This window comes from Phoca vitulina, unplaced genomic scaffold (assembly GCF_004348235.1).
Source record: "Phoca vitulina isolate PV1807 unplaced genomic scaffold, GSC_HSeal_1.0 scaffold16, whole genome shotgun sequence".
Taxonomy (NCBI): Eukaryota; Metazoa; Chordata; class Mammalia; order Carnivora; family Phocidae; genus Phoca; species Phoca vitulina.
This window is the reverse complement of record NW_022589719.1, coordinates 24,808,689-24,832,968: the sequence shown is the minus strand read 5'-3', so window position 1 is coordinate 24,832,968 and position 24,280 is coordinate 24,808,689. Positions and strand designations below refer to the sequence as shown.

General features: G+C 46.9%; 1 protein-coding gene across 1 annotated transcript in view; it reads right to left on the bottom strand.

Annotated features, from left to right (window-relative positions):
• The window catches only part of PTPRJ (protein tyrosine phosphatase receptor type J), a 53,264-nt gene extending 40,869 nt beyond the window's left edge, over positions 1-12,395 (bottom strand). Inside the window, exons 1-6 of the mRNA XM_032414158.1 lie at positions 12,269-12,395; positions 12,059-12,077; positions 9,542-9,778; positions 6,786-7,034; positions 5,152-5,376; positions 1,947-2,213 (exon numbers count right to left, since the gene is read on the bottom strand). Of these exons, the coding sequence (XP_032270049.1) occupies positions 1,947-2,213; positions 5,152-5,376; positions 6,786-7,034; positions 9,542-9,778; positions 12,059-12,077 (997 nt within the window). The 5' untranslated portion in view covers positions 12,269-12,395. The remainder of the gene's footprint in view (positions 1-1,946; positions 2,214-5,151; positions 5,377-6,785; positions 7,035-9,541; positions 9,779-12,058; positions 12,078-12,268) is intronic.
• Positions 12,396-24,280: the final 11,885 nt, after the last annotated feature.

Here is a 24,280-nt window from a genome sequence, read left to right as displayed (position 1 = left end):
TACCTCAGAATGTGAGGTATATTTAGAGATAGGGTCTTTAAAAAGGTGATTAAAGTAAAATGAGGTCATTAGAGTGGTCCTTAATCCGGTACAACTGGGGTCCTTATAAGAAGAGGAGATTAGGGGGCGCCTGGGTGGCTCAGTCGTTAAGCATCTGCCTTCGGCTCAGGTCATGATCCCAGGGTCCTGGGATCGAGCCCCGCATCAGGCTCCCTGCTCCGCGGGAGGCCTGCTTCTCCCTCTCCCGCTCCCCCTGCTTGTGTTCCCTCTCTCCCTGTCTCTCTGTCAAATAAATAAATAAAATCTTAAAAAAAAAAAAAAGAGGAGGAGATTAGAACACAGACATACGCAGACCAAAGGCCAACCATGTGAAGACACAGGGAGAAGGCAGCCATCTACAAGCCAAGGAGAGTGGCCTCAGAGAAAACTCCCCATGCATCCCCTTGATCTCAGACTTCTTACCTCCACAACTGTGAAAAATAAATTACTGTTGTTGAAGCTCCCTAGTCTGTGCTATTTTGATATGGCAGCCCTAGCAAAATGATACACCAACCCTCCCAATAATTCCATAAACCCTCAGTTACCAGGATTAAATTCCTTTTGGCTTAAAAAAGCTCTGTTTCCTGTGATGGAGCCCTGGCTAACACTCGACCATTCCATCCTGCCTGGAACTGTGCTTCTTTTATGACGACAAAGAAATAGACTTCTATTTTGTTTAAGCCGTGCAAACTTGGGAAGTTTTTTGTTACTCACAGTCAAACTTAATCCTAACTAAAAAAGGGATTAAACAGTAAAAAATGTAAAAGATGGAGAAGTGAAAGCAAATTCCATTTACCCCAAAGAGCCAGTCCAGAAGACATTTGTAAAAATGCCTAAGGTGTGGGGAAGTGTGGGTGGCTCAGTCAGTTAAGCTTCCGACCCTTGCTTTTGGCTCAGGTCATGATCTCAGGGTCCTGAGATCAAGCCCCATGTCGGGCTCCATGCTGGGAATAGAGCCTGCTTAATATTCTCTCTCTGCCTCTCCCTCTGCCCCTCCCTACCGCTTTCCCCCCACCTTACTCTCTCTCTTAAAAACAAACAAACACCTAAGCTGTGCTTCCTAGGAAGCAACAGACACCCAAGTAAAGCATTCTGCGAAACGAGCCCTGGGTCCAGAGCCAGGTACAAGTTTCTGCGCTGTACTTGCTAGCTAACTCTGTGGCCTTGGGCAAATCATCCAGCTGTGCTGGGCTGCAGCTTTCTTATCTATAAAACAGGGATCCTAAAGCTCCTGACATGGTATAATACTGATACTATTATCCTGTATACTGTGGTACACCATTATTGTTTTATTTCAATTACTGGACCTTCTTTGGAACAGAAAACTTTTTATTTATTTGCTGCCTATCATCTTATCTATTTATTTGCTGCCTATCATCTTATCTTTAAGGCACAGTTAAGCAAAGAAAGGATGAGATGTATCTGTGCCTTGCTTCATTATAATGTCAGTATCCGAAGGACAAAGGGACACGGTTCTTTTTGTGTCCATGCATCAATTTGCCTCCACCACACTAGAATGGTCGTTACAAGCTGAGGCTGGAGTCAAGAGAGCCCAACTGTCTAATGCCACCTCTGCCACTTATCAGGTGTGACACCTGCCTACAGCACCTCTCTCAGCTGTGGCTTCCTCGTCCATAAAATAAGGCTAACACCAACCATGTCAAAGATCTGTGAACGTCACCTGAGACAGCGCAAGGAAAGCATGTTGCACAATGCTCAGCATGTGGGGAGGGTGAGTCAATGATCACCATTACTACAGCGCACATCATGAAGGAGGTAAGAGTCCCTGTGGGCTCACACACTGAGCCGCGCTGTCCTTGAGGGCAGGAACAGGGCTCCGTCTCATACCTGGGCCTGGTACAGAGCAGGCAGGCGAGAAAGTTTAGCAAAGCAATGAGTGAACTCACGGGTGTACACTTGGAGAAAACCCGACACGCCCTCAGAACCGTTGCCAAGGAAAGGGCGCACTGTGATGTTGTATAAGGTACTGGAGTTGAGTGAAGGGATGTTGACCCAAGTATCACTGACATTGCAGACGAAGGAATCAGTCAGCCAAGCAACCTGGATCTCATAGGTATAGAGAGAGGATGACTCATTATCGTTGATTTTCCAGGTCAGGGTCATGTGCGTCGCACTGATGTTCACAACTTCAATGTCAAAAACTTGACTGGCCACTGTGAAGACACAAGAGGAGTTAACAGTAACCAGAACGGCCAAGCCAGAGAGAGAGAGAAACCACCATCACGGCATGTCATCTAATGTAAGAAGTACTCTCAGCGACTGCACCTTCCCATCCTACACCATTGACCCACAACCACAACATACACGAAAGTATGGGGGTCCCAGCAAACGTCAGGTATCATCATCACCATCAGTGCATAACAACCAAGCCAACTGCAATTGCATAGTTAGTCTTTGTGCTTCTTGTGAGTCAGAACTATGACAGGCTCCTCAAACAGTAACATGGACTCTATTCATGCCCGCCCAGGTGCTGGGCTAACCCAGAAACCCTCTCAAGCATCTATCCATCCAGAATGAACTCTACAGGATCGATTAAAGACCACACACTTCATCATGACGCGGGTCCAGGTCCCAAGGTTAGTTCTGCGTTAGTGGCCGGGTAGATCTTAAGAAAATCACTTGAGCTCGGTTTCCTCATCTGTAAAAGTGGGGTAACAGTCCTAACCTCAAGAAAAGATAACACAGAGTTCCAATTATTTGCCACTTGCCCACCCCACACTCCCAATCCATCCTCCATCCTTCACCTGCCTGCTCCGTGCTCCGGGAGGCTGACTCCTATGCACTGCATCCCTGGGGTTTGGGGGGAGAGAGGGTCCTGCCAGACAGCCTGGGAGGCCTGGGATCGGGTTCCACCTGCAAACCCGGTGAGGAGGCTACCGGGAGGCGGAGAAGAAAGCCGTCGAGTCTTCCTCCCACTGCCTCTGCTCTGGCTTGCTGTTCTGGCTCGGCTGCCTCCCCCACTGCCCCAGCCCTCACTGGGCTCCAAAAGCACCACTTCTTTCCCCTTGCTCTTCAGCCTTAGAGCTGACTTTCTACCACGACTAGTCTCAGGGGTCTTGACAATGCTCTGATGATTTCCTTATGCCTGGTACGATACATGTATGTGTGTGTACGTATATGTACGTAGGTATATGTCTACATATATATATACACACATGCCACATAGAGAGGGTTAAGGTTACTATAATTCTTATTTATCAAGTGCTAGGACAGCTTGACACAAACCAGGCTGTGTGTATCCACACGACTGAGAGCTTAAAACACAATCACTATTACTTTAATTCTGCTCAAACCAGTTTAAAAGCAGGGAACCCAAGACCCCCACTAATCCACAAAACCCCTTTTAAGCAAATCAGGCAAAGGGTCATTGGATGGATCCAGCTCTGGGGTACACTGCTTGGCAAGGGCCCACCACTGTCAAAGGCACACCTGGAGGGCCCGTTCCTCCCCCTCCTCCAAACTGACCCACGCTCCAGACAGCCCAAGCCCTCCCACCTGCCAACCTGCTGGGTCCCTGAGGGTCCCTGGAAGCCAAGCCGCCTTTCCTACAGCTACATCCTCCCCTCTCTACCTACACACTAGCATCACCAGTAGAAGGGGAAAGAAGAAAGGAGGAAAAGTAAGAATTCTTTACAGACACCATTTGTCATAGGCATCCTGCCAGGTTGTCCAGCCCTGTGCAAGGAACACGGCCGGGCCAGTCACTGCTTCTGAGTACTCTGCAGCAGGTCCCCCACCCCACTCTCTGAGGGAGACACACAACTCTCAAGCATATGATCACATCTTCTAGGACTGAAATCAACCCCTCTGGAATTATCAGGGTCCTCGAGCTGTCACCGACTCCCAGTGCCTCTCTACCTTCATACCTCGGTGTCCACAACCTGCACCTTCACCCACAATGCTGCCTCAAGGGACACGTCTTCCTCCCTCTCTCCGTTTATCCAAATCCTATTCTCTCTTCAAAGCAAGTTCAAATCCTGCCTATAGTAGAAGGTTTTCCTAGGGATTTGATGTGAAAATCGTGCGCCAGCCTTCCGATGTCCAGAGCACTCAGTGGGCAGCTGCTGTGGACAGGGGCCACGTGTTGCCTCTGCAGCACCCAACCCCCTCTTCCAAACAGCACCCCAATCCTCCTGGGTGGGAGGAAGTACCTGTCATCCATGTAAAAGCTGGGGGACAGCACTCCCTTCCCCAACATAGCCATCCAGAAAGCAGCAATGTGACACCCTCTCCATCGTGGGACTTTACTGCTGATGGTCCAGTGTGACCCAGCCTTCCAGAGTTTCCTGGATAGTAGTCTTATTTTTTTGCCGTGTGTCCCCCACCCCCTGCCCCTACCCTCCATTCTATGGGTCTCTAGCAGCCTTTGAGAACAGATATATTTTTGGATCAGGTAACCAGAGTTAGCTCATGTTGCCTCAGCCAAGTCCCTGAGGGTGATGCTGGTGCATTTTTTCCTGAGCCCACGGGGCCTGACCACGGGCCTCTCAACACGTGTGCATCTCTCTCAATTCCCCATCTATACCCAAATCCTGTCAGGGAGGAACCATACATTTCTTCGCTCCCCCATCAGCACCAATCCAAAACACCTCCAAATACTGGTCAATATACAGAGTGGAAGTACCACTAAATTCTAGGTAGGAAGCAGCAACGTGCATGTCAACACGCTTCAACAGAAAGATCAGTATGCATTCCAAGGCTGGGCCAGAAAAATAAAAAACTTATTTTCTTATTGGAAGGGGAAAATAATTAACCAACAATGACAACATGAATATCTATTAATGAGTGAAAACTACGACACCAGTTTGTCTCACTGGTTCACATGCAAAGACTCAAAGGACATGAGGTAGCCCCTGGCATCTGCACGTAGTAGCTGCTCAACACGCTTTACTGAGCTGAAAGAACGAAGCGTCTTGGCTGCAGAGTGAAGAAGAAACTCACTGGATCTGCTCTGTCCAAAACCCCTTCCAGAAAATTCCCTCCAACAACAAAACTGCTTGTGAGGCAAGAGAGAACGGAGAACCAGAATCACAGAGGACAAAACTTTGTGTTAGAGGACTGGCTGAAGACATTCCACAAAATTCAACATACCTGTCCTGAAAGTTACGTTTCGGGGCTGTCCCTCTGTGCCATCCGCCGCTTGAGGATAAACGGTGGCCTTGTACTGCGTGTTGGACTTCAACCCGAACAGCAGGACTTCCGTGTCTTGGGTCAGAGGCTGGTGAGAAGACAGGTCTGTGGAATCGAGGTGGTATTTATACACTCCGGCAGTGGGGGTCCGGGGCTGCTGGGAGGAGCTCTCTGTGTTGTTGTCATCTGTTTCAAACACAAAAGTCAAAATACATTCACTGCAACAGAAGCCCAGTCCTGTCCCCCTGCAGCCCTCCCCCACAAGACGACACATCAGGCAGAGCCCACAGCGCGTACTCCACAAATCCTTCCCTTCCCTCCCCTGAGAGAGAGATATCCGCCTACAAAGGCCCCAATTTTGGGCAGATATTTTACTTTCTACTTTTATCCAGGTACCCTCTCTTTCCAACTCAGCTGTTTGTAGCTCCTCCCCTTCTTTCAGGAAATCTTCTCCCACCCAGCTCCCAACATGGTCATCCAGGGACAGCCACAGGGCTCAAACCCGGCTCAGCAGAGCCCACTCTAGACATTTCTCCCCTGGGCCAGACCCCTTCCGATAGGGGGTGAAATGGGGCACCTACAGGCGGGTAATCATTTCTCCCTGAGCCACTCTGAGAACAAGGCTGGCACAGAAGGAAGCAGGAAGAGGAGACGGGCATCCCCTTGTCTCTTTCTTCAAGGCCTTGCTGCCCGCAATGGGAAAACAGACACAGGCCAACAAGTTTGCTCTTCTAGCCCAAGCTACTTAAAGTCTGCTTTCTGTCACTTGCAGTCAAGAATCCCACTTTGGGGATTCCTGTTGTTTGACTACAGTTAAGAATTCCACTTCGGGGATTCTTATTGTTTGACTACAACACCTACTTTGTAGTCCTGTTTCCTTATGTGTAAAATGGGGATTAAGTACTTGTTCTGCTCAATCCACTGGTTTACCTCTGAAAACGCTTAAAATCTGCAAATGGCCACTCCATTGGCAATGCAGAAGCTGTCTGCTAGACTTGCTTGCTAAGCATCCCTTTACTCAATGGACGTGGCAAGTTCCTCCAAAGGCCCTACCCGAGTTAACACATCTGTTATCCGTTCAACGGAAAGTCTGAAGAGCTAAAGGGGCCAGCTCCTTTCCGGGATGCCAGACTCAAAAAGTTTCAACCCCCATTACCATTCTGAGCCCCAGTGATCTGACCGGTAAAATACGAACATTTCCCCCTCCCTTCTTCATACAAATAAAGGGTCAAACTAAAATGTGGAGGAAAGCCCTCTATAAATTCTAAAACTCTAGGGGCGCCTGGGTGGCTCAGTCGTTGGGCGTCTGCCTTCGGCTCAGGTCATGGTCCCAGGGTCCTGGGATCGAGCCCCGCATCGGCTCCCTGCTCTGCGGGAAGCCTGCTTCTCCCTCTCCCACTCCCCCTGCTTGTGTTCCCTCTCTCGCTGTGTCTCTCTCTGTCAAATAAATAAATAAAATCTTTAAAAAATAAAAAAATAAAAATAAATAAATTCTAAAACTCTATAGAAATGTAAGAACGACATTTCTTAAAACTATTAAGTTACTGAAAGTCAAAACCAGCAAGGCAGATGAGAAGCACACTTCTGTAACTCACTTAAGCCACTGTCTGTGACCGAGGACTCTTTCTGTCCATTTGGTTCTGAAAGAAGCAGGGTGACCTTGTGTTGAGTCCCTGGTGTCAGGCCCGATATATTGGCCACCAAGTCTTGAGTTATCCCCTCAGGACCCCCGATGCCTTCAAGAAGCAGCCGGCAGGTGGCGGTGCCGTTCGCTTCCTTCCAGGTAAGAGTAGCTTGCGTCACCCCCACGAAGGAAACGCGAAGACCAGAAACTGGACTCGGCTCTATTTTAAAAACACACAACGGGGCATTGATGGAATGAGACATCTGCAGTCACCTTTCATTAAGAATGACTGGGGTCGGGGCACCTGGGTGGCTCAGTCAGTTAAGCGTCTGCTTTTGGCTCCGGTCATGATCCCAGGGTCCTGGGATTGAGCCCCACATCGGGCTCCCTGCTTGGGGGGGTGGGAAGCCTGCTTCTCCCTCTCCCTCTGCTGCTCCCCCTGCTTCTGCTCTCTTTCTCTGTCAAATAAATAAATAAAACCTTAAAGAAAAAAAAAAAAGAATGACTGGGGTCACTGATGTTTCAAGGTGACTCACTAAAAATACTTTTTTGGTATCAGGGTCCAGTGCAAGTCTGTCATTTCACAGCAGGAAAAAGTAGATATAGCATTACGGAGAAAAGAATACACCTACAGCCAAAGATTTTTAGGATCTATTGTATTCTCCTCAACAGTTCACTTCAACGTGATTTGACACTCTTCGAAACTGTCTTCAAAATTGTCAAACAGCAACATTTAATCGTATTTGTTTGGGGCATAAGGAACAAAGCACCAAACAAAGAGATTGTTTGCTACTTCTAAAGGTCTCGATTCAAGACAAGATAATACAAATAATATAATCTCAGAGCACCCAGACATTTCCACTAAGGAGCTCATCCCTGTGTTCCAACCCCAAAGGGGTGCTTCAGAAGACTTCCGAGCTATCCCCCCACCATTCTTTCCATCACCTTATTTGGCTGGCTGTGACATAAACCAGCCATTTTGGCCAACATGACATCCACTCCCTTCCTTCGGGAGATGGCAAGGTAGAAACACTGAGAGGCGGGGTGACTGGCTCAGGAACACACATCACTGGTGGCGTCGGGGACATCAGGACCCAGGGCTGAGCACACGAGGCACGGACAGAGCAAACCCCCGCCTGAGGTCTGCAGGGGCGGAACTGGAAGGCATGGCGGGTTCTGCAGCGAGCCAATGCACTCTGTGATTCTACCCTTCACATCAAACATTTTGGGTGCAAAGATTGCTAAATGGGGTCACTCCTGTGTCCTTTTTCTTTTGAAAAGAAATGTAACAGCCATCCAGGAGGCCAGCGGAAGGGCTCTGGGTAACTAACTGGTACCAGCTTCAGCGCACCAGGGTGCTCTGGAGCCGGGCTCCCTGGGTGCCCGCCACTTTGTGCTCAATAACCGAGCCCTCAGACAAAACCCAACTCTTCGGCATTACAGTTTGTCACTGTGGCCCTTGGGGTTACTGAGAGGACAGGATAATGTATTAAGAACAACTAAGCATAAGAGTACGTGCTCAGTAAATAGGAGCGGATGAACAAAGCCTTGTCCCGGGAACTTTCAGGTAGAGTGAGGATACTCAGTTCCTGGGCTGGCTGCTCCTTGCCACTTCTCCACCTCCTCTCTCCTATGGTCACCAGTGCTGTGTTCCCCTGGCCCCATCACCATTTCTAAATTCCATCTTCTTCTTCCTCGTTCGTTCTCTTCATCTCCCTGCCCCCTCCTCCTGATCTTCTCTCTTTCATAATATAGCAAACCTCTATCACAGGGGTTTTTGCCTCTAAAACTCTGCTCTGAGGAGCTCCAAGAGTTGTTTTTTTTTTTAGAGTACCTGTGACACCCCATCCCTGTCGCTCCTCTCGCGCCAGTTCTTTTTACTTATTGGGCTTCTGGGCGAGATTTTATTATTTAAAGAAATTGTTTCCTGGCTTAAAAAAAAACCTGCTGAAAACCACTGGTTTCGTTTGTCTGTTCCATGTGTAGGAGGCACTGTGCTAGGCGGGTGGTCCCTTCAAGCCATGGGCCCCAAGAGGTCAAACTTCCACGGCCCTCACCAGCCAAAGAGATTACATCCCCAGATCAGAAAACCAACAGAGGATAGCATTTTTAAATTTTTTGGTTCTTCTCAGCTTTAAAAGAGCTTCTCGTCTCTTTTTTATATTTTTGGTTCTTTTCAGCTTAAAAAAAGAGAGAGAGCTAAATTTGCAGCTGCAACACGTGGCTCAGGGTAAAGACATCTAAGCTAAATAAAAATCTAAACCTTACCCAATGTCACAGGGCTGTTATTTCATTTGAAACATGCACTCCTCTATAAAGTATACCAAACTTTCAGGTCCAGCAAAAACTCCTGAGAATATAAACACAGCATCAACTCTCCTGCAGAGCTTCAAAGAAGCCTACTAATAACTGACACCATTACGACACGTGTCTAATGAGGTCTCTGTTCCCAAGCCTTAGCAGAAGAGTAAATATTAGCCAATAATAGCAAAGGATTTTTAAAACTGGACAGTTGGAATTACTTAAAACCTCCCCAAACACCTAGGACCCTAATACCAAATAATCTGGCCACCTGAACTCCTGGACTTGAAACAATACAGAATCTTCTCTCCTCTTCCACCATTAACAAAAACCAATCTCTCCCCAACAGGCAATTTGAATGGACAAGGCTCTAGGATACAGGATGCAAAGGAACGGTTCACGATCATTCCTGGGGGCTCATCTTACCTGTTGTGTCATTTCCAGCTGTGGGATCTCTCAAAGTCCTAGTGACTATTTCTGAAGTGACAAAGGATGTGTATGAAGTTGTTGGACTAAAGCCTGTGGTGCCATTCTTTCCTGGATTTTCATCAGTGGTGGTCCACCTACTCTCCACCTTGCTCCTTTCTGTACGTGCATACTCAGAAACAGTGCTGTCCGTGTTTTCCCATGTTGTGGTCACACTGGTTGTATTGATGGAAACAGCTTCAATGTCAAACACAAACATGGGTTCTACTTAAATATTGTTTCCCAAAGGACATCAAAAATTACATTTAAAAAAGAAATGTAAGGGGTGCCTGGGTGGCTCAGTCAGTTAAGCATCTGCCTTAGGCTCAGGTCATGATCCCAAAGTCCTGGGATCCAGCCCTGCGTTGGGCTCCCCACTCAGTGGGGAATCTGCTTATCCCTCTCCCTCTGCTCCTCCCCCCACCATGCTCTCTCTCTCTCTCTCTCTCTCTAATAAATAAATAAAATATTTTTTTTAAAAAAGGAAATGTAAGAGTCAGGACTGCTCTGCATGTCTACTTTTCAGAAGTGAATTGTACGATCACAGAATTTCATTTCCCTTTCTCTGCCTCCTGGACTTCCCTCCAACAAACTAATTTTAGATACATATACATACATGTATGCATGTGTGTTAGTGAGACAGAAGGCTTTAAAACAGAGACAAAAATGACAGAGATCAGCAATGTTGGCTGTGACTTGAATATGGATTAAATCTATATAGAAGCGGATACCAAAAAAAGACCTAAGATGCAAAAGAAGTCTCTCTTTTCATTCTTAGAAAACACTGCCCATGGAGAGGTCTTACATGATGCAGAAGCTAACTTTTTTGCCAAATCCTGATATCAGGAGGAAGTTCCGCCATATTTGGGCACTAAGATGGCATGAGACAGAATGGCATAAAGTGAAAGGAACTGGTCTTTAAATTCAGACCTGGACGCGAGGATCTCCTCTGCCCCTTAGCTATATGACCTGGAATGAGTCCCTTAGAACCTCTCATCCTCAGGTTCCTATGTTGTCAGCTCTAATACACTATTTTAAACATAAAGGGCTCTTTTTAAGGTACCATGATATGGTAACCAACGTCACTGGATTTGGACATTTATAAAATCGGAGTTCAGAGTCCCATCCTGCTGGTCGTTAGCATGTGATTTTACTCAAAGTCCTAGGAGAACATTCCCATTATTCTATTGCTATGGTTCACAGACTTCTTAGTTTGTGTTTCATTTTTCTTTCCCGTGTCTGAGGCTTCAGCTGTGATCTGTAACAGTCACATCTAGAGCCCCTGACATTCATCTCAGTAAGGCACCAGGAAACTTTTCAGTGATAAGTGTGACCGATTTAAGTAGCCAGAAACAGTGGTCACGCAAACTAACAAAATGGCACCTCCCACTCATGATACAACAGGTTTTTATTACGATTTTTAAAACGAATCATAGTTCTTCATCTCCCCTTCTCCTGCTTTAAAATACCACCTCTATGCATAGAGGTTTTCTTCTTTGGCACCAATGATTCAAGCCCGTACAAGGTACCTACCAGCTTATTTACCAAACTGATTAATAAGAAAGAAAAAGCAACTGTAGAGTTCTTCCCATTGTTTGTACAGACTTTGCATAATGACTGTTATTAACTGAGATTGGCTTTATTAGAAGGTTTCGGCAAGATCTGCCCCCTTTGTGTGGCAGTGGAAGAACATTCTAATTATTTTATCTCCATGGTTCACAGACTTTGGGATTTTACCAATCAGGAAAAAAAAAAGGTTCCCAAATTTTGAGGACAGATAAAAGCTACCAATTTTTATTTATTCTAAAAGGTACATTAAAAAAAAAAACTACCGAACACTGTTATCTTTATTTCCTATAGAAACAAATTATGACCCAAAAAATTAGTAAGGACATCATCCCAGAATAAATGGTGCTTTCAATTAAATATATTTAGCTTCACTTAAAACTTACTATCATAGCCTTATTTTTCTCATTTTACTCTAGACCAGGGAGAACTTCAATGGACCAACACCAGTTAGCAAATGGGACTCAGCCCTCCATATGGAAGCAAAATATCCAGGAGGCTACATCTGGTTTTCCAAAGGTTACACAAACCATGTCCACCACTTTAGAAATCATGGAGCAATGTAGCAACCAAAAAAAATACTTATGGGGTGGCAGCACATAAAATAAATATAAATCATACTGCATCATGAAAACTAAGTCTTTTTTAAAAATCACCCACGGATGCAGGCTGGCGGGGGGAAAAAAATCACAGAAAATATAAAATTTTTATTTGTCAAAGTTGCTCAATTGATTGAATTCTTTCTTTCACTTGCTGGTGCCACACTCACCCCAGTTCTAAAGAAAAACTGGAAACTAAGAGAGTTTGAACAAATTAGCATTTTCTGTGATTTTCACGTTGCTGTAAGTGCTGCTGTGTCCATCAGGGGGCGGTAGCGAACAACACAAGAGAAGAGAGGGGAGCGGTACTTACAGTCACCTGCGCACACCATCTGTAACAGAAAAAGAAAACGGAAGTCAGCGCCTTCATTCGGCCACGGAAAATGCAAATCACGAATAAAGCAGTTGAGAATTTAATAATGGGGATGCGGTGCTAACGAGTACATTAAAAAAGGCCCACTGGCAGGGACTAGGTTGCAAGGACACTGAGTAAGGGAACTCAGTGAAACCAGAGGTGGCTTACAAACAATGGATTAACTCGGGCACATGGAGGCCGAGCTATCCAGTGTTCTTCCCCACAGATACACCCAGCACTGAAGCAGCTCTCCAGGGCAGCTCTCCCTGCTGCCACCGCATCATGAATTGAGGCAGAAGGACGTAGAAACAGTCAAGATTCTCTAGGGCAAAAAAGAGGACCGTGACACCCCTTCCCCAGAGCCATTTTCAGGTCACAAGTACAGAAAGTAAAGCCAGGTGCACAAGAGAAGAAATCTCCTGGGTTCGGGATTTTTGTTGTGCGAAAATCCAGCTTCCTCCTTCTATCGGTAGGTGGCAGTAATCTTTTTTTTTTTTTTTTTTTTTAATTGTATGACATGCAGCTTTGGGAAGCACGAGTGTTTGAAACAGAGCAACCCTAAAGATTATTTATTTAGTTGAGTGTCTCAGTCTGCCATCTTTAGGTCCCTGGAAGGACCTCAAAGATACTCATCGTGGTCCATAAATTACTACCCCATACTTTAAAAACCTAAAATAATTTGAGGTTGTACATCCTACTGTTTAGTAAACACACCTTTTTTGGTTAACGGGATCTTTCGAAGTATGGCCCTCATGAGGAAAATAATCAAAAGGGATTCTAGTGGGAAAAAATGTCCTCCAGCTTCCCATCACACTTAGAATAAAATCCGAAACTCTTAACCACAGCCTACATGTCCCCCGGTGATCTCAGCATGCCCTTTGAAATGTCCCTGAAGCTGGTTCTCTCTTATAGCCTTTACATATTGATTCCTTTCTCCAAAAACACTCTGCCCCAGACCTTCCAGTGTCGTGGCCTAAAATGCCACCTCTTCGGGGAGTACTTCTCCAATCAACCAGTGGAACTTAGCACCCCTGGCTCTTTTCTCCTCTGCATTCACCTCAGTCGTCATCAGCCTCCTTCAACTAAAATGTATGCTCCATGAGAACAGAAACCTCATCTGGGCCCGCACCTAGAATGGTGCACAGAGTAGGCACTCTATAAATGACACTGAATAAAGGAATGAGCCTCTCATTTTGGAAAGGAAGCAATTCCTAAGTCCCAGAGGAAGGAGATTGCCTAAGGTCCTACAGCAAGGCTAAGGCCAAGGCCGGTCGGGTCCAGGAGGCGGAGTACCCAACCCACCCCAACCCAAAGGAAATATCCTTTGCGCTTACCAAATGGAGAAGGCGAAGACAACATCCATGTTCATCTCGAGGGTTAGACAGACCGAAAGGTCTGCTCCCCAGCCTGTCTCCCAAGGGCCCAGACACCAGTTCCCAAAGGAATCTGAGCATTCCTCCTCATTCTTCACCCCCCCCCAAGTCTCAGGACCCACGTCCTGTTGATTCTCCTTTCCTATCCACCCCTCACCCCGACACACCCTTTCCATTCCCCCCCCCCACTCTACCCTCAAGCCCGTGCTCTTCCAGCTCATCTTCCTGCATCCAGCCCCTGCTGTCCATCTATGCCAGGCATCAATCCACTAGTCCCTGATGGACCACAGGAGAGAGAAAGATGAGGACCAGGTTGCTAGATAAGTTAGCACATGGCAGCAAGCCCTTCTTTTTTTTTTTTTTCCTGCCCAGCAGTTGGAAAACATAAACTATCCAACCTCATGACTCTAGACTGGTCCATCCTAGCCCCTTGCGATGTTATTCTCTCTTCATATACAGCTCTATGTGTTAGATCCTGAACTGGAATCCATTTGGTCAACGATGCACCCAAATATCGCCTACAAACATGGACGATCCGGACCTGTCTTCAAACTGTTTTTAGGAAAGTAAGGGAACTAAGACGTGTCTATAAATAAGCAACTGAAGGTGGAGCAGAAAGCGCTGACAACTCTGAACAAGCAAGTCTCGAGTGCCTGTATGTGCCCAGCAGCGTAAAGCCCCAGAGCTGAGGCAGACAGCCCTTGTGCTGGGCGGGGCTCACGGCTGAAGGAGGGGGAGGCAGGCGAACCAAACCACAGGAGGACAGACGGAAGGTATCCCCGGGGAAGGTACCATTCGCAGAGGGAGGTCAGAGGTGCCTTGCACCAAGGCAAAGCATGCCTGTGCATTTCGAGCTGGGTCCTATACAGCCCTAGACTCAGTAAACATTGGCTGATGACCATTATTACATGCGACAACGTGTCAAACAGCTCTGAGTTCTAGAGGTGAAAGGGCAAGGGTCACCATCAATATGCACAGAGCCTGACTCTGCCAGGCACCGTTCCAAGTGCTTTCAGGTATTAACTCACTTAATGCTCCAAACAACCCTGGATGTAGGAACAGGTCCCTTGTGGAGACTGTTGAGCTGCAGCATCTGGACTTGAACCCAGGCAGCCTGACTCCAGGGTCCACATCCCTAATTGCTAGCTACCCTGCCTCCCCATATAAAGCCACTGGTGAGAAATATACTAGGACTTCAGGAAGGTTCAAAAATCAATTTCAAAAGCTATCCGTATCACCTTTCCTCCCTCTACCTTCCAAAAACTCCAGCAAGCAAAGTAAGAGTGTTCTTGACAAATCGGGGTTACGGTTTCTCCTGGCAGCCCTCCCACAGGTGCCAGGCGAACACAGCAGCTGGGTCTCTCCATGGCTCGGCGTGAAATGACAGCCAGAGCAAAGCGCACATGGCACCACGCAGCTTCAGTCTCTCCTGGCCTCCCTCCCCCTTCTTTTCACTCATCTTGACCTCACTGGCCCTGACTTCCCCAAATAAAACCTCAACACTGTAATCCTTTCCTCAGGACCTGGGGGACCATAAAAACCCCAGACTAAGACATGGGACAAAGGGACCAAAGAGAAGTCCACAAGGGGACTCCAGGGGAAAAACCTTCCTCACTAAGAAAAAGAATTTCCTGGTTTGCTGGACTTCGTCAGATCTGCCCATAATGTCTGGAGCTGCTGCAGCCTCTGTGTAACAAGGAGGTGAGAAATCACCTACCTGTTGAGAATGGTTGATGGGGAGAAAAGGGGGAAACCGGATCCTTGTGCTACTAAATCAACCCATTCCTACATTTGTCTTACCACCAGACTTCTTGCCTGGGGAGATGCAATACCCCTCATTATTTAACTATTTTTAGTTGGGTTGTCTAATATTTAAAACCAAAAGGACACTAGTTGACATAATAACTACAAAGCAAGGTAATTAATTTTCACATTAACCCTCATTTTTACAGATGAAGAATGTGAAAGGCCACTGATCTGCGATCCAGGGTCACAGAGCTGATCAGGGAGAATTAAAACCAGGATGCAAGCCCAGGTCTGCCGGACCCCCAAAGTCTTCCACTGACCACGGGGGCGGGGGGAAGACCCTTGGAAACAATACCCCACAAGACACCCAGCATGGGGGAAATTTGTAAATACTTTTTTAAAGAATACAATCAAGAGAAAACTCATCTTTCTAAAATTAGCTCAAAGCCTACTTGTAGGAGGTGAAATGGGAGGCAACCCACTTCCACAGATTCATACACCGAGCACCAAAGTTGACTACAGAAAAAAAGGAAGCTGGGGGCATCTTCCCAGCAGTGACAGCTAAACATAATGACGAGAGTAACCTCAGCTCCTTCCCCTTCTGAGAGGATCCAGAATGGCCCTGGTGGTTGCCAGTCCACAAGGCATCCACAGAAATCAGCCTGCATCCAAGTGCCCTTCCACAACTGCTCCCGAACCCGGCCACCCCAAATCCTGATAGGAAAAGAAGTCAACCTCCCATTTTACTTAATCGTCACAACAACCCTATAAAATAGGAATTATAATCCCCAGGGACCCTGGGGCTCAGAGTACACAGCCCGCGTCACACAGCTGAGTTTCCTGGCTAGGGTGACTTGCCCCAGGCCCAGGAAGGAGAGATGAAAACAGATGCTTGAGGCTGGAGATAAAACCAGCAATTTCGACTCTCTACCTCGCTCCCCCTTGGCGGAAGTTAAACTAGATTTAGTATGCAGAGCCAAGCCCAGTGGCAGCCGAACCTCAGAACCCAAGGTGTGTTCCCTTCTCTTCTGAGGCTCCAGACTTCTCCCTCCCGGCTTCAGCAGACCCATCGATAAGAGGGTTGTAAGGGAGCCTGCTTGTGGCTGGGACTCAGGGGACACCAGAAGTCATGGACCCTGAACCCAACAGGGAGCAGAGCTTCCATAAAAGACAATCGGTGCCACAGCAGCTCTATGCACAATAGCCAAGGGGGAGGACAACCTAATTTCCATAAACAAATAAATGGATAAACAACATGCTCTATATCCATGCAATGGAATACTATTCAGCCATAAAAAGGAACAAAATTCTGGGACCTGCTACAACGTGGATGAACCTCAAAAACATTATGCTACATGGAAGAAGCCAGACACAGAAGCACATACGTATGATTTCATTTATATGAAATATCCAGAAAAGGGAAATCCAGAGAAACAGGAAGTCGCCAGGGGCCGGCGGAGAGGGAAAGGGGAGTGATTGCTAATGGCTACGGCGTTTCCTTTTGGGTAATGGAAATGTTTGGAACTACATAGAGGTGGTGGTCGCACAACACCGTGAATGTACTAAATACACCTGACTGTGCTCTTCAAAATGGTTAATTCTATATGAATTTCACCTCAATTTTTTGTTTTTTTTTTTAAAGATAGGAGGTAGGTAAATTTGTATAATCAAGCTCAGCCACTAGCAGGAAGAAGGGAAAGGAAGTTTCCTGAAGGAAGGCGGGGGGGGTGGGTAGAGAAGAGGAAGGTAATAAATAGGGAGGTTTGAAAAAGCAGATTTAGGGTGCACCTGGGGGGCTCAGTCGGCTAAGCGTCTGCCTTCGGCTCAGGTCATGATCCCGGGGTCCTGGGATTGAGCCCCGGGTCGGGCTCCCTGCTCTGCGGGAAGCCTGCTTCTCCCTCTGCCACTCCCCCTGCTTGTGTTCCTCTCTCACTGTGTGGCTCTCTGTGTCAAATAAATAAATAAAATCTTTTAAAAAAAGAAAAAGCAGATTTAGAAAATCAGAAAAGAGAGAAAGAAGCACAGTGAACCCAGAAATTAGAAAACTAAGCTGGGCAAAACAGCCTGACAGAAGCGCTCTAGGGACCTCCACTTCCAAACACATTCTGAGGACAAAAAGGAAGGAACTCAGGTTCCCTGAACACCTACTATGTGCCAGGCACTGAGGTGGGCTTTCTACATCCCCTGTCTGAGCAGAGTCAAGGAATCACAGCTGAAGAGCTTGGGATCTGGAATCAGATTGCCTGGGGGAAATCATTCAGCTCCACCATTTACTGGCTCTGTGACTTCAGGCAGGGACCTTAACCTCTCTGTACCTCGGCATCTACATCTGTAAACAGGGATGATCATCATACCCGCCTTGTTGGAGTAAGGATGAAAGTAAGCAATCTCTTAGCATCTTTAAATCTTCAGAGCAATTCTGCAAGGTACTTTTATACCCATTTTACAGATGACAACACCAAGGCTCAGCTCCTACTGACAAGACCAATGGGCAATCTGAAATTCATACCTGCAAAGCATTTAAATAAATGAGCAACAACTCAGTTACAGAGGTGGGCACTGAGGCCCAGAGACAGTAAGTGGCTTACCCAAGGACACACAGCACCAAAACCAGAACCCAGGTCTTGACTTCTACCTCGACCTCAACCACTTTCACCCAGGATGCAGACCCATAAGGAGTACTCACATCTCACCCTCACTTCTCGCTCCTCCTCTGCAAAGTCACCCATACAGATGACCCAAGGCTTCTGCAGGCTCCCGGGACTGGGCAAATGAAACAAACACTGAGAGATGAGATTTTGAGCTCACTGATTTAGGAGGAAGACATACTGACATGCAAAAACGGAATATGATACTGTCTTTGATTCTGCCACAGATTTCTGGTGACCTAGACTCCCCAGGCACAGTAGAAACCTATTGGTCAACCAGATGGCAGCATTAACTAAACACCTTATACTGCAGAGTCTCCCTCCTCTTTTCTGAGGAGCAGACCCTGGCTGGTGAGCCTTCCAGCCTTATTCATGGCTCCCCTCCTGCAGCGATGTGTTCCTGTTTCACTTTGTTTATGCTGATGAGCCAAAACTCTTTCTACTTCTCTTTGAGAACTACCACCAGTCCTGAAACTGGCTCCGGGCACAAGGATCCTCCTCTAGGCCCCCAAGAAAACCAAACCATGAACACTACCCTCGATGCCATCCCAGCTCAGCCAAAGCTCCAGCCATCACATCAGTGGTCCACTCTGAACACTGGATTCTTCCTACTCAACACCTCCGTCACAGGAGGTCACTAGCTGCATTTACCTAAAACTTCTAAATTCTCCCCAGCTCCTCAACTTATAAACATCCCTCCCACATTCACACCAAAACACACTCATCAATATTCTCTTCCCCTCTCTCCAAGTCCCTCTGTAACTGCCCCATTAAACCTGTCTCAACTCTATCAACTTCAGAATAACCTGACTCCTCCCTCCCTTCACCCTCCATGGGGTTATGTCCTAAAGATGCTTCCTTGACAAAATCACCTTGACTTCCCCACTTCCATACTGTGGCCACCATAAACCAAATCCTCCTAACCCCAAGCCCTAAATCACAGAAAAAGCCTCCTCCTAGAGCTGAGCAAAACTCAGGCCACATTTATTTTTTGAAGTGCTCAGTACACACTCACAAAAAAAAATTTTAAAGTGCCAGAACAGGGTAAGATCTGTTGCAGTGTACTTTTGTTTTAATCTTGTCAGAGTATCACTGTGACTCCAGCCATAATAAAAGGCCGAAACCTAAATGGAGGCCCTTTGTGATGAACATCAAAGGTGAGAGCCAGGCCCTAGTCCCTCATCCACGCACCTGGTTGCCCCTCCTCTCGCCTCTCCCTTCAATGCATAGTGAAAAATAAACAGAACTGCTTGATTCCTCTTTCTAAAACATGCTAATATTCACCGGGACGCCGGCAGGGACAGATGGCACACACAACCACGGGAACTGAGGACGGTTTAAAAGGGACTGTTTACAAGAGCAGGGGTGGGGGGAAGGGAGCCAATAGGGAGGCAAGAATCCAGAGGCAGTAGCAGTGGGACTGGTAAGGAAATGGGCTGAGGGGCTGCCTCTCCTCCATCTCCATCTGGGGCTTCCTGGGGGTCAAGGGCATCCACTGGTGTGGACCTGGAGGTCAGCCTCTTCCCAGTGGCAGGGCAGGGTGGCGATGAGCGGGCAGGGGTCTGCAAGGACACAGAGAGCTCATGTTGGTCGCATCACTGCTGACGGCCTGTGAATGTGGTAGCCATGGCCCAGCATGGTGACCAAGAGGTTTAGGTTCAACTGCCCCTGACAGTCGGGAGCTCTGGGATGTGAGGGTCTCTCCAAGCCATCCGTTTCATCCATTTTAAACAGCGGAAGGATATATGCAACCCAGATCCCACACCTGAGATCTCCCTCAGGCTCAAACAAAACCAGGTTTCTATATTCCCAGCCTAACAGCCATCTCCTGCCTCACCGAATCTCTGAGGCTGCCACCTCAGCTCCCGTGATGACCTTCGGGGATGGCTCCCGCCCCCAGGAGCTCCCAGACTCCTCTCAGCCCCTTCCAGTCCCTGCCACTCAGCAGCCCTTTCCCTGCACCCTGCACTGGGCCAGGTGCTGAGCCAGGTGCCCAAGATACCCAGGGCACTTAAGGTGGTTCCAGCTCTCCAGGTGTTCACAGGCACAAGAAGGAGGAGAGAACAGGAGGGTGTAATGTGGAGAGGTAGCCAGGAGCCACTCCACTGCATGGACAGGGGGCACCCGGGGACATGGTGAACGTGGGGGACACTCACGGGGTTCGAGGGTGATGTGTAAGGTCCACCTAAAGAGGGACCCCGTGCAGGGACTGAATGCTGGCTGACTCTACTTACTATAATATTGACTGAGCTCTTAACTACTGGCCAGTTGTGGTGCAATCGGGGTTCCCTTCCACATCTCATTCAAGCCTTGCAGCAAGCCCAGGAGGCAGGAACTGTGTTTATCCCCCATTGTCCAGATGAAGAAACTAAGCCTTGGAAAAGTGAGGTTCCTGACCCAGTATCTCACTGCTAGGAAGCCTAAGATTCCACCGCCAGTCTCCCTGACTCCGAAGCTCCGCACCTTCACCACTCCCGGGAGCACTCAGCTGGCTCGACCGTGGGCAAGTCTCAGCTGAGACCACAGAACCCACGTGCTTCCAGGCCTGCCGGCCACGAACCCCTACCTGTTGCGGGCCTCAGGGACAGGTTCTGTCGACCCATTTAAATGGACTCAATTAAGAAGGCTTCCGCACTGCTCTCAGAAAGAGCAGAGTTTGAGGGTAAACTCGCAGAGCCACTTGGATATTAGCAAGTGACAAGTCTTCGAGTTTTCCATTATCCATGTTTGGTTTTTAGGGATGGATAATAAGTGACTGAAGAACACAATGGGTAACAATAGACTCTTTATCCTTCTAAAACCAAGCCCACACACCATATGACAATAGTTATTTTTACCCGCTGACGTAATAAACCAAAATGTGAACTGCTTCAAGCAATTTTTTAAATCAAATAGCATTTTATGGGATTTGGTACATTCTTCTGAACTCTCATTTATCCCCCGTGTGAAAATTACCCAACAGCTCCCTAAAAAACCGGTTCCTGAAAGGTAAATCATTGATCATGAAAATGGTAGATGGGGGTGGGCTCTCCCTCTGAACGCAGAAGCCAGGCAATAAACATCTTTATGGGAAACTCCCCAGAAGACAAGTGTGGCGTTGTGAGGTGGCCTGAATACCTGGCATCCATTTCTACCCTAGAGTCCAAAAGGCCAGGGACAGACAGGCCAAAAGGAAGTACGGCAACGTGCTACCAAAGCACAAGACATCAGATCAAGCCAGGCTCACCCTGCCTCTATGTGACTCTCTGAACTGGATGCTGTCATCAAAAGGGATTGTGGAGGGACGCCTGGGTGGCTCAGTCAGTTAAGCGTCTGCCTTCAGCTTAGGTCAGGATCCCAGGGTCCTGGGATCGAGTCCCACATCGGGCTCCTTGCTCAGTGGGGAGCCTGCTTTTCCCTCTGCCCCTCCCCCTGCTCATGCTGTCTCTCTCTCTCTCTCTCTGACAAATAAATAAATAAAATTTTTTAAAAGGGGGGGGATTGTGGAGAAGGGTCAGCATCAACCAGAATTCTGTGTCCCAAAAAAGCCAGGTAAGGTTTTGATGGAAGGAATGAGCACCAACCAGCCTGCAAAAGCCAGCTGGCTCACCTCTTCCCTCTTGGGATGGTTGGAGGCATGATGAACTCTTCCAAATGTACAGAGAAAAAAGTAACCAGAGGGGCTATTTTGGTGAGGTTATGTGAACTTTGAGATGCAGAGCTGAGGAAATCCCAGGCCAGAAGTTTCCATGGGTATTTTTAGCAGCAGGATTTTTTTTTTTTTTTTTCAAAAAAGAATCTTCTGAAGAACTACATGTACAGAGCTCCACATTTCATACATCTCTCTCTCTCTCTCTCTCTCTCTCTATCTCTCTCTCTCTCTCTCTCTCTCTATATATATATACGTGTACATGTGTGTATACATATGCTTGGATAAAAGCAGTTTTTTGTTATATATTTATTTTAAAGTTCAAGTTACCTCATTCTTATTTCGACACACAACCACATTAGGACATTTAATTGGTGTTCTCCAATGTATTAAAATTTGGTGTAACACATATCTGGGCAAGTGTGTTCATTACAATTCGATTATAATTTCAAGCACAGACAAATTGGAAAGTGGGGAGGGTGTTTTTAATGAAACACTTATGGAATCTCCTGATGCACCTCAAGGAACAGTTTGAAAACTAGTGATCTGGGGTGCCTGGGTGGCTCAGTCGGCTGAGTGTCTGCCTTCGGCTCAGGTCATGATCCCAGGGTCCTGGGATCCAGCCCTGCGTCCGGCTCTCTGCTCAGGGGGGAGCCTGCTTCTCCCTCTCCTTCTGCCGCTCCCCCTGCTTGTGCCCTCTCTCTCTCTACTAAATAAAATGTTTTTAAAAAGAGAGAGAGTGAGAGTTGGCAAGCTCCAGACCCCTGTCTGAACCCTTTCTCTACATTGTATGATAAATCTGAAGGTCCTAAATTGGAGTTCCATTGTCCAAATCTAGCCCACTGACATGTTTTATTCAATCCATAATGGTTTTTTTCTAATTCACCTCCATTAGAACACTTCCTATTTTTCCCCATTGTGTTTTCCAACTTTACTGATATATAACTGACAAATAAAGATTATATATATATGGTATAAAACGTGAAAATTAGGAGTCTTAGCTTAGATTTTTTAAATCCTAATTTTTAGCTCCTAAAAAAAAGATCTGGCTTTCTAATCTGGTCACATTCAAGCAATTAATTGGATCTGCAGCTCCTCGTTTTGATGGGGTAAGTCCTGGGAGTTCACCGCCACTCCCAACTACTGTCACCTCAATGCTGAGGACAAATGCCAGTTGCCAAGCAACATGGTACCCACACTGTTCGTTTTTTCTATCAAATGTAAGCATATGAAAGATCAAGAGGCAGTGTGATTTTTCATTATTTGACCCATTCCATTTACTTACGTTTGCAACTACCCCTGAAAACATCTGAGTTTCTGACTGTTGATCGAAGTGCATCTTGCAAAATTCATGGGTTGCAATTCTTAAAGAACTGTTTACTTTCTAAGTTTCTCTCTTAGGACCAGATCTCTGGCCAATCCCAGATGTGAATGATGTGCACAGTGTGAATATAAAATGCTCACCAGTTTGCCCGCTCTAAATTCTCTGCTCACCCCTGCTCATCCTACCCCCCAATGCCACCACCACCCCCAAAAAGAAGCAAAAAACAGGGTGATCCTTCAGTTGAAGAATTTAATTTCCTACTTTTAAATCTGAATAATAAAACCACTCCAAAAATCTCACCATCCACCTCAGAGTATGGACAACAATAGCTAAGAGCCACCACTTACCAAGTGCTTGCTATGGCCGGTTCTTCATGGAATCCTCCCCTTCCTCACCCCACCCAGCTGGGTGTATCTATAATCTATGCCTTCCTGACTCCCCAGTCTCCCACCACCACCTCCCCCGCCAAAAAAAAAGTTGCAGGGCAAAAAGCCATACCATCATCCTCTCTTAGAAACTGATCTTTGATAAAATAGCACCTTGGCAAATCACCTGGGATAGGTTGTATCAAGCCAGCGATGCCACAAAGTAGATACTTTAATCTGACATCCAAGCAATGAAAAGAGAACTCCGAGTCATAAAATCCTGGATTATGGGAGCGCTGGCCCAGCAGAGCCTGTCCATGAATTACGAAGACAGAGATGGGAAGTGACAGATAATTTCCAACATCTCATAAAGTCTAATGAATGCCCTAAATCAGGGGTCAGCAAAATATTTCTGTAAGAGGCCAGACAGTACATATTTTAGGCTCTGCATATTATACAACTGTTGTAGCCATCAGCCACAGGCAATGCATTACCTAACGACCGTGGCTGTGTTCCAATAAAACTTTATTTATAGGGCGCCTGGGTGGCTCAGTTGGTTGAGCGACTGCCTTCGGCTCAGGTCATGATCCTGGAGTCCCGGGATCGAGTCCCACATCGGGCTCTCTGCTCAGCAAGGAGTCTGCTTTCGCTCTGACCCTCCCCCCTCTCATGTGCTCTCTCTCTCTCTCATTCCCTCTCTCAAAAAAAAAAAAAAAAAACCTTTAAAAAAAAAAAAACTTTATTTATAGGCATTAAATTTGTATTTCATATAATTTTTTACCTGTCATAAAATATTATTCTTGTCTTGAATTTTTTTTTTTCAACCATTTAAAAATATAAAAACCACTCTTAGGGCGCCTGGGTGGCTCAGTCGTTAAGCGTCTGCCCTCGGCTCAGGTCATGATCCCAGGGTCCTGGGATCGAGCCCCGCATCGGGCTCCCTGCTCGGCAAGAAGCCTGCTTCTCCCTCTCCCATTCCCCCTGCTTGTGTTCCTGCTCTCGCTATCTCTCTCTCTGTCAAATAAATAAATAAAATCTTTAAAAAATAAAAATAAAAATAAAAAAATAAAAACCACTCTTAGCTGCCAGGCCACCC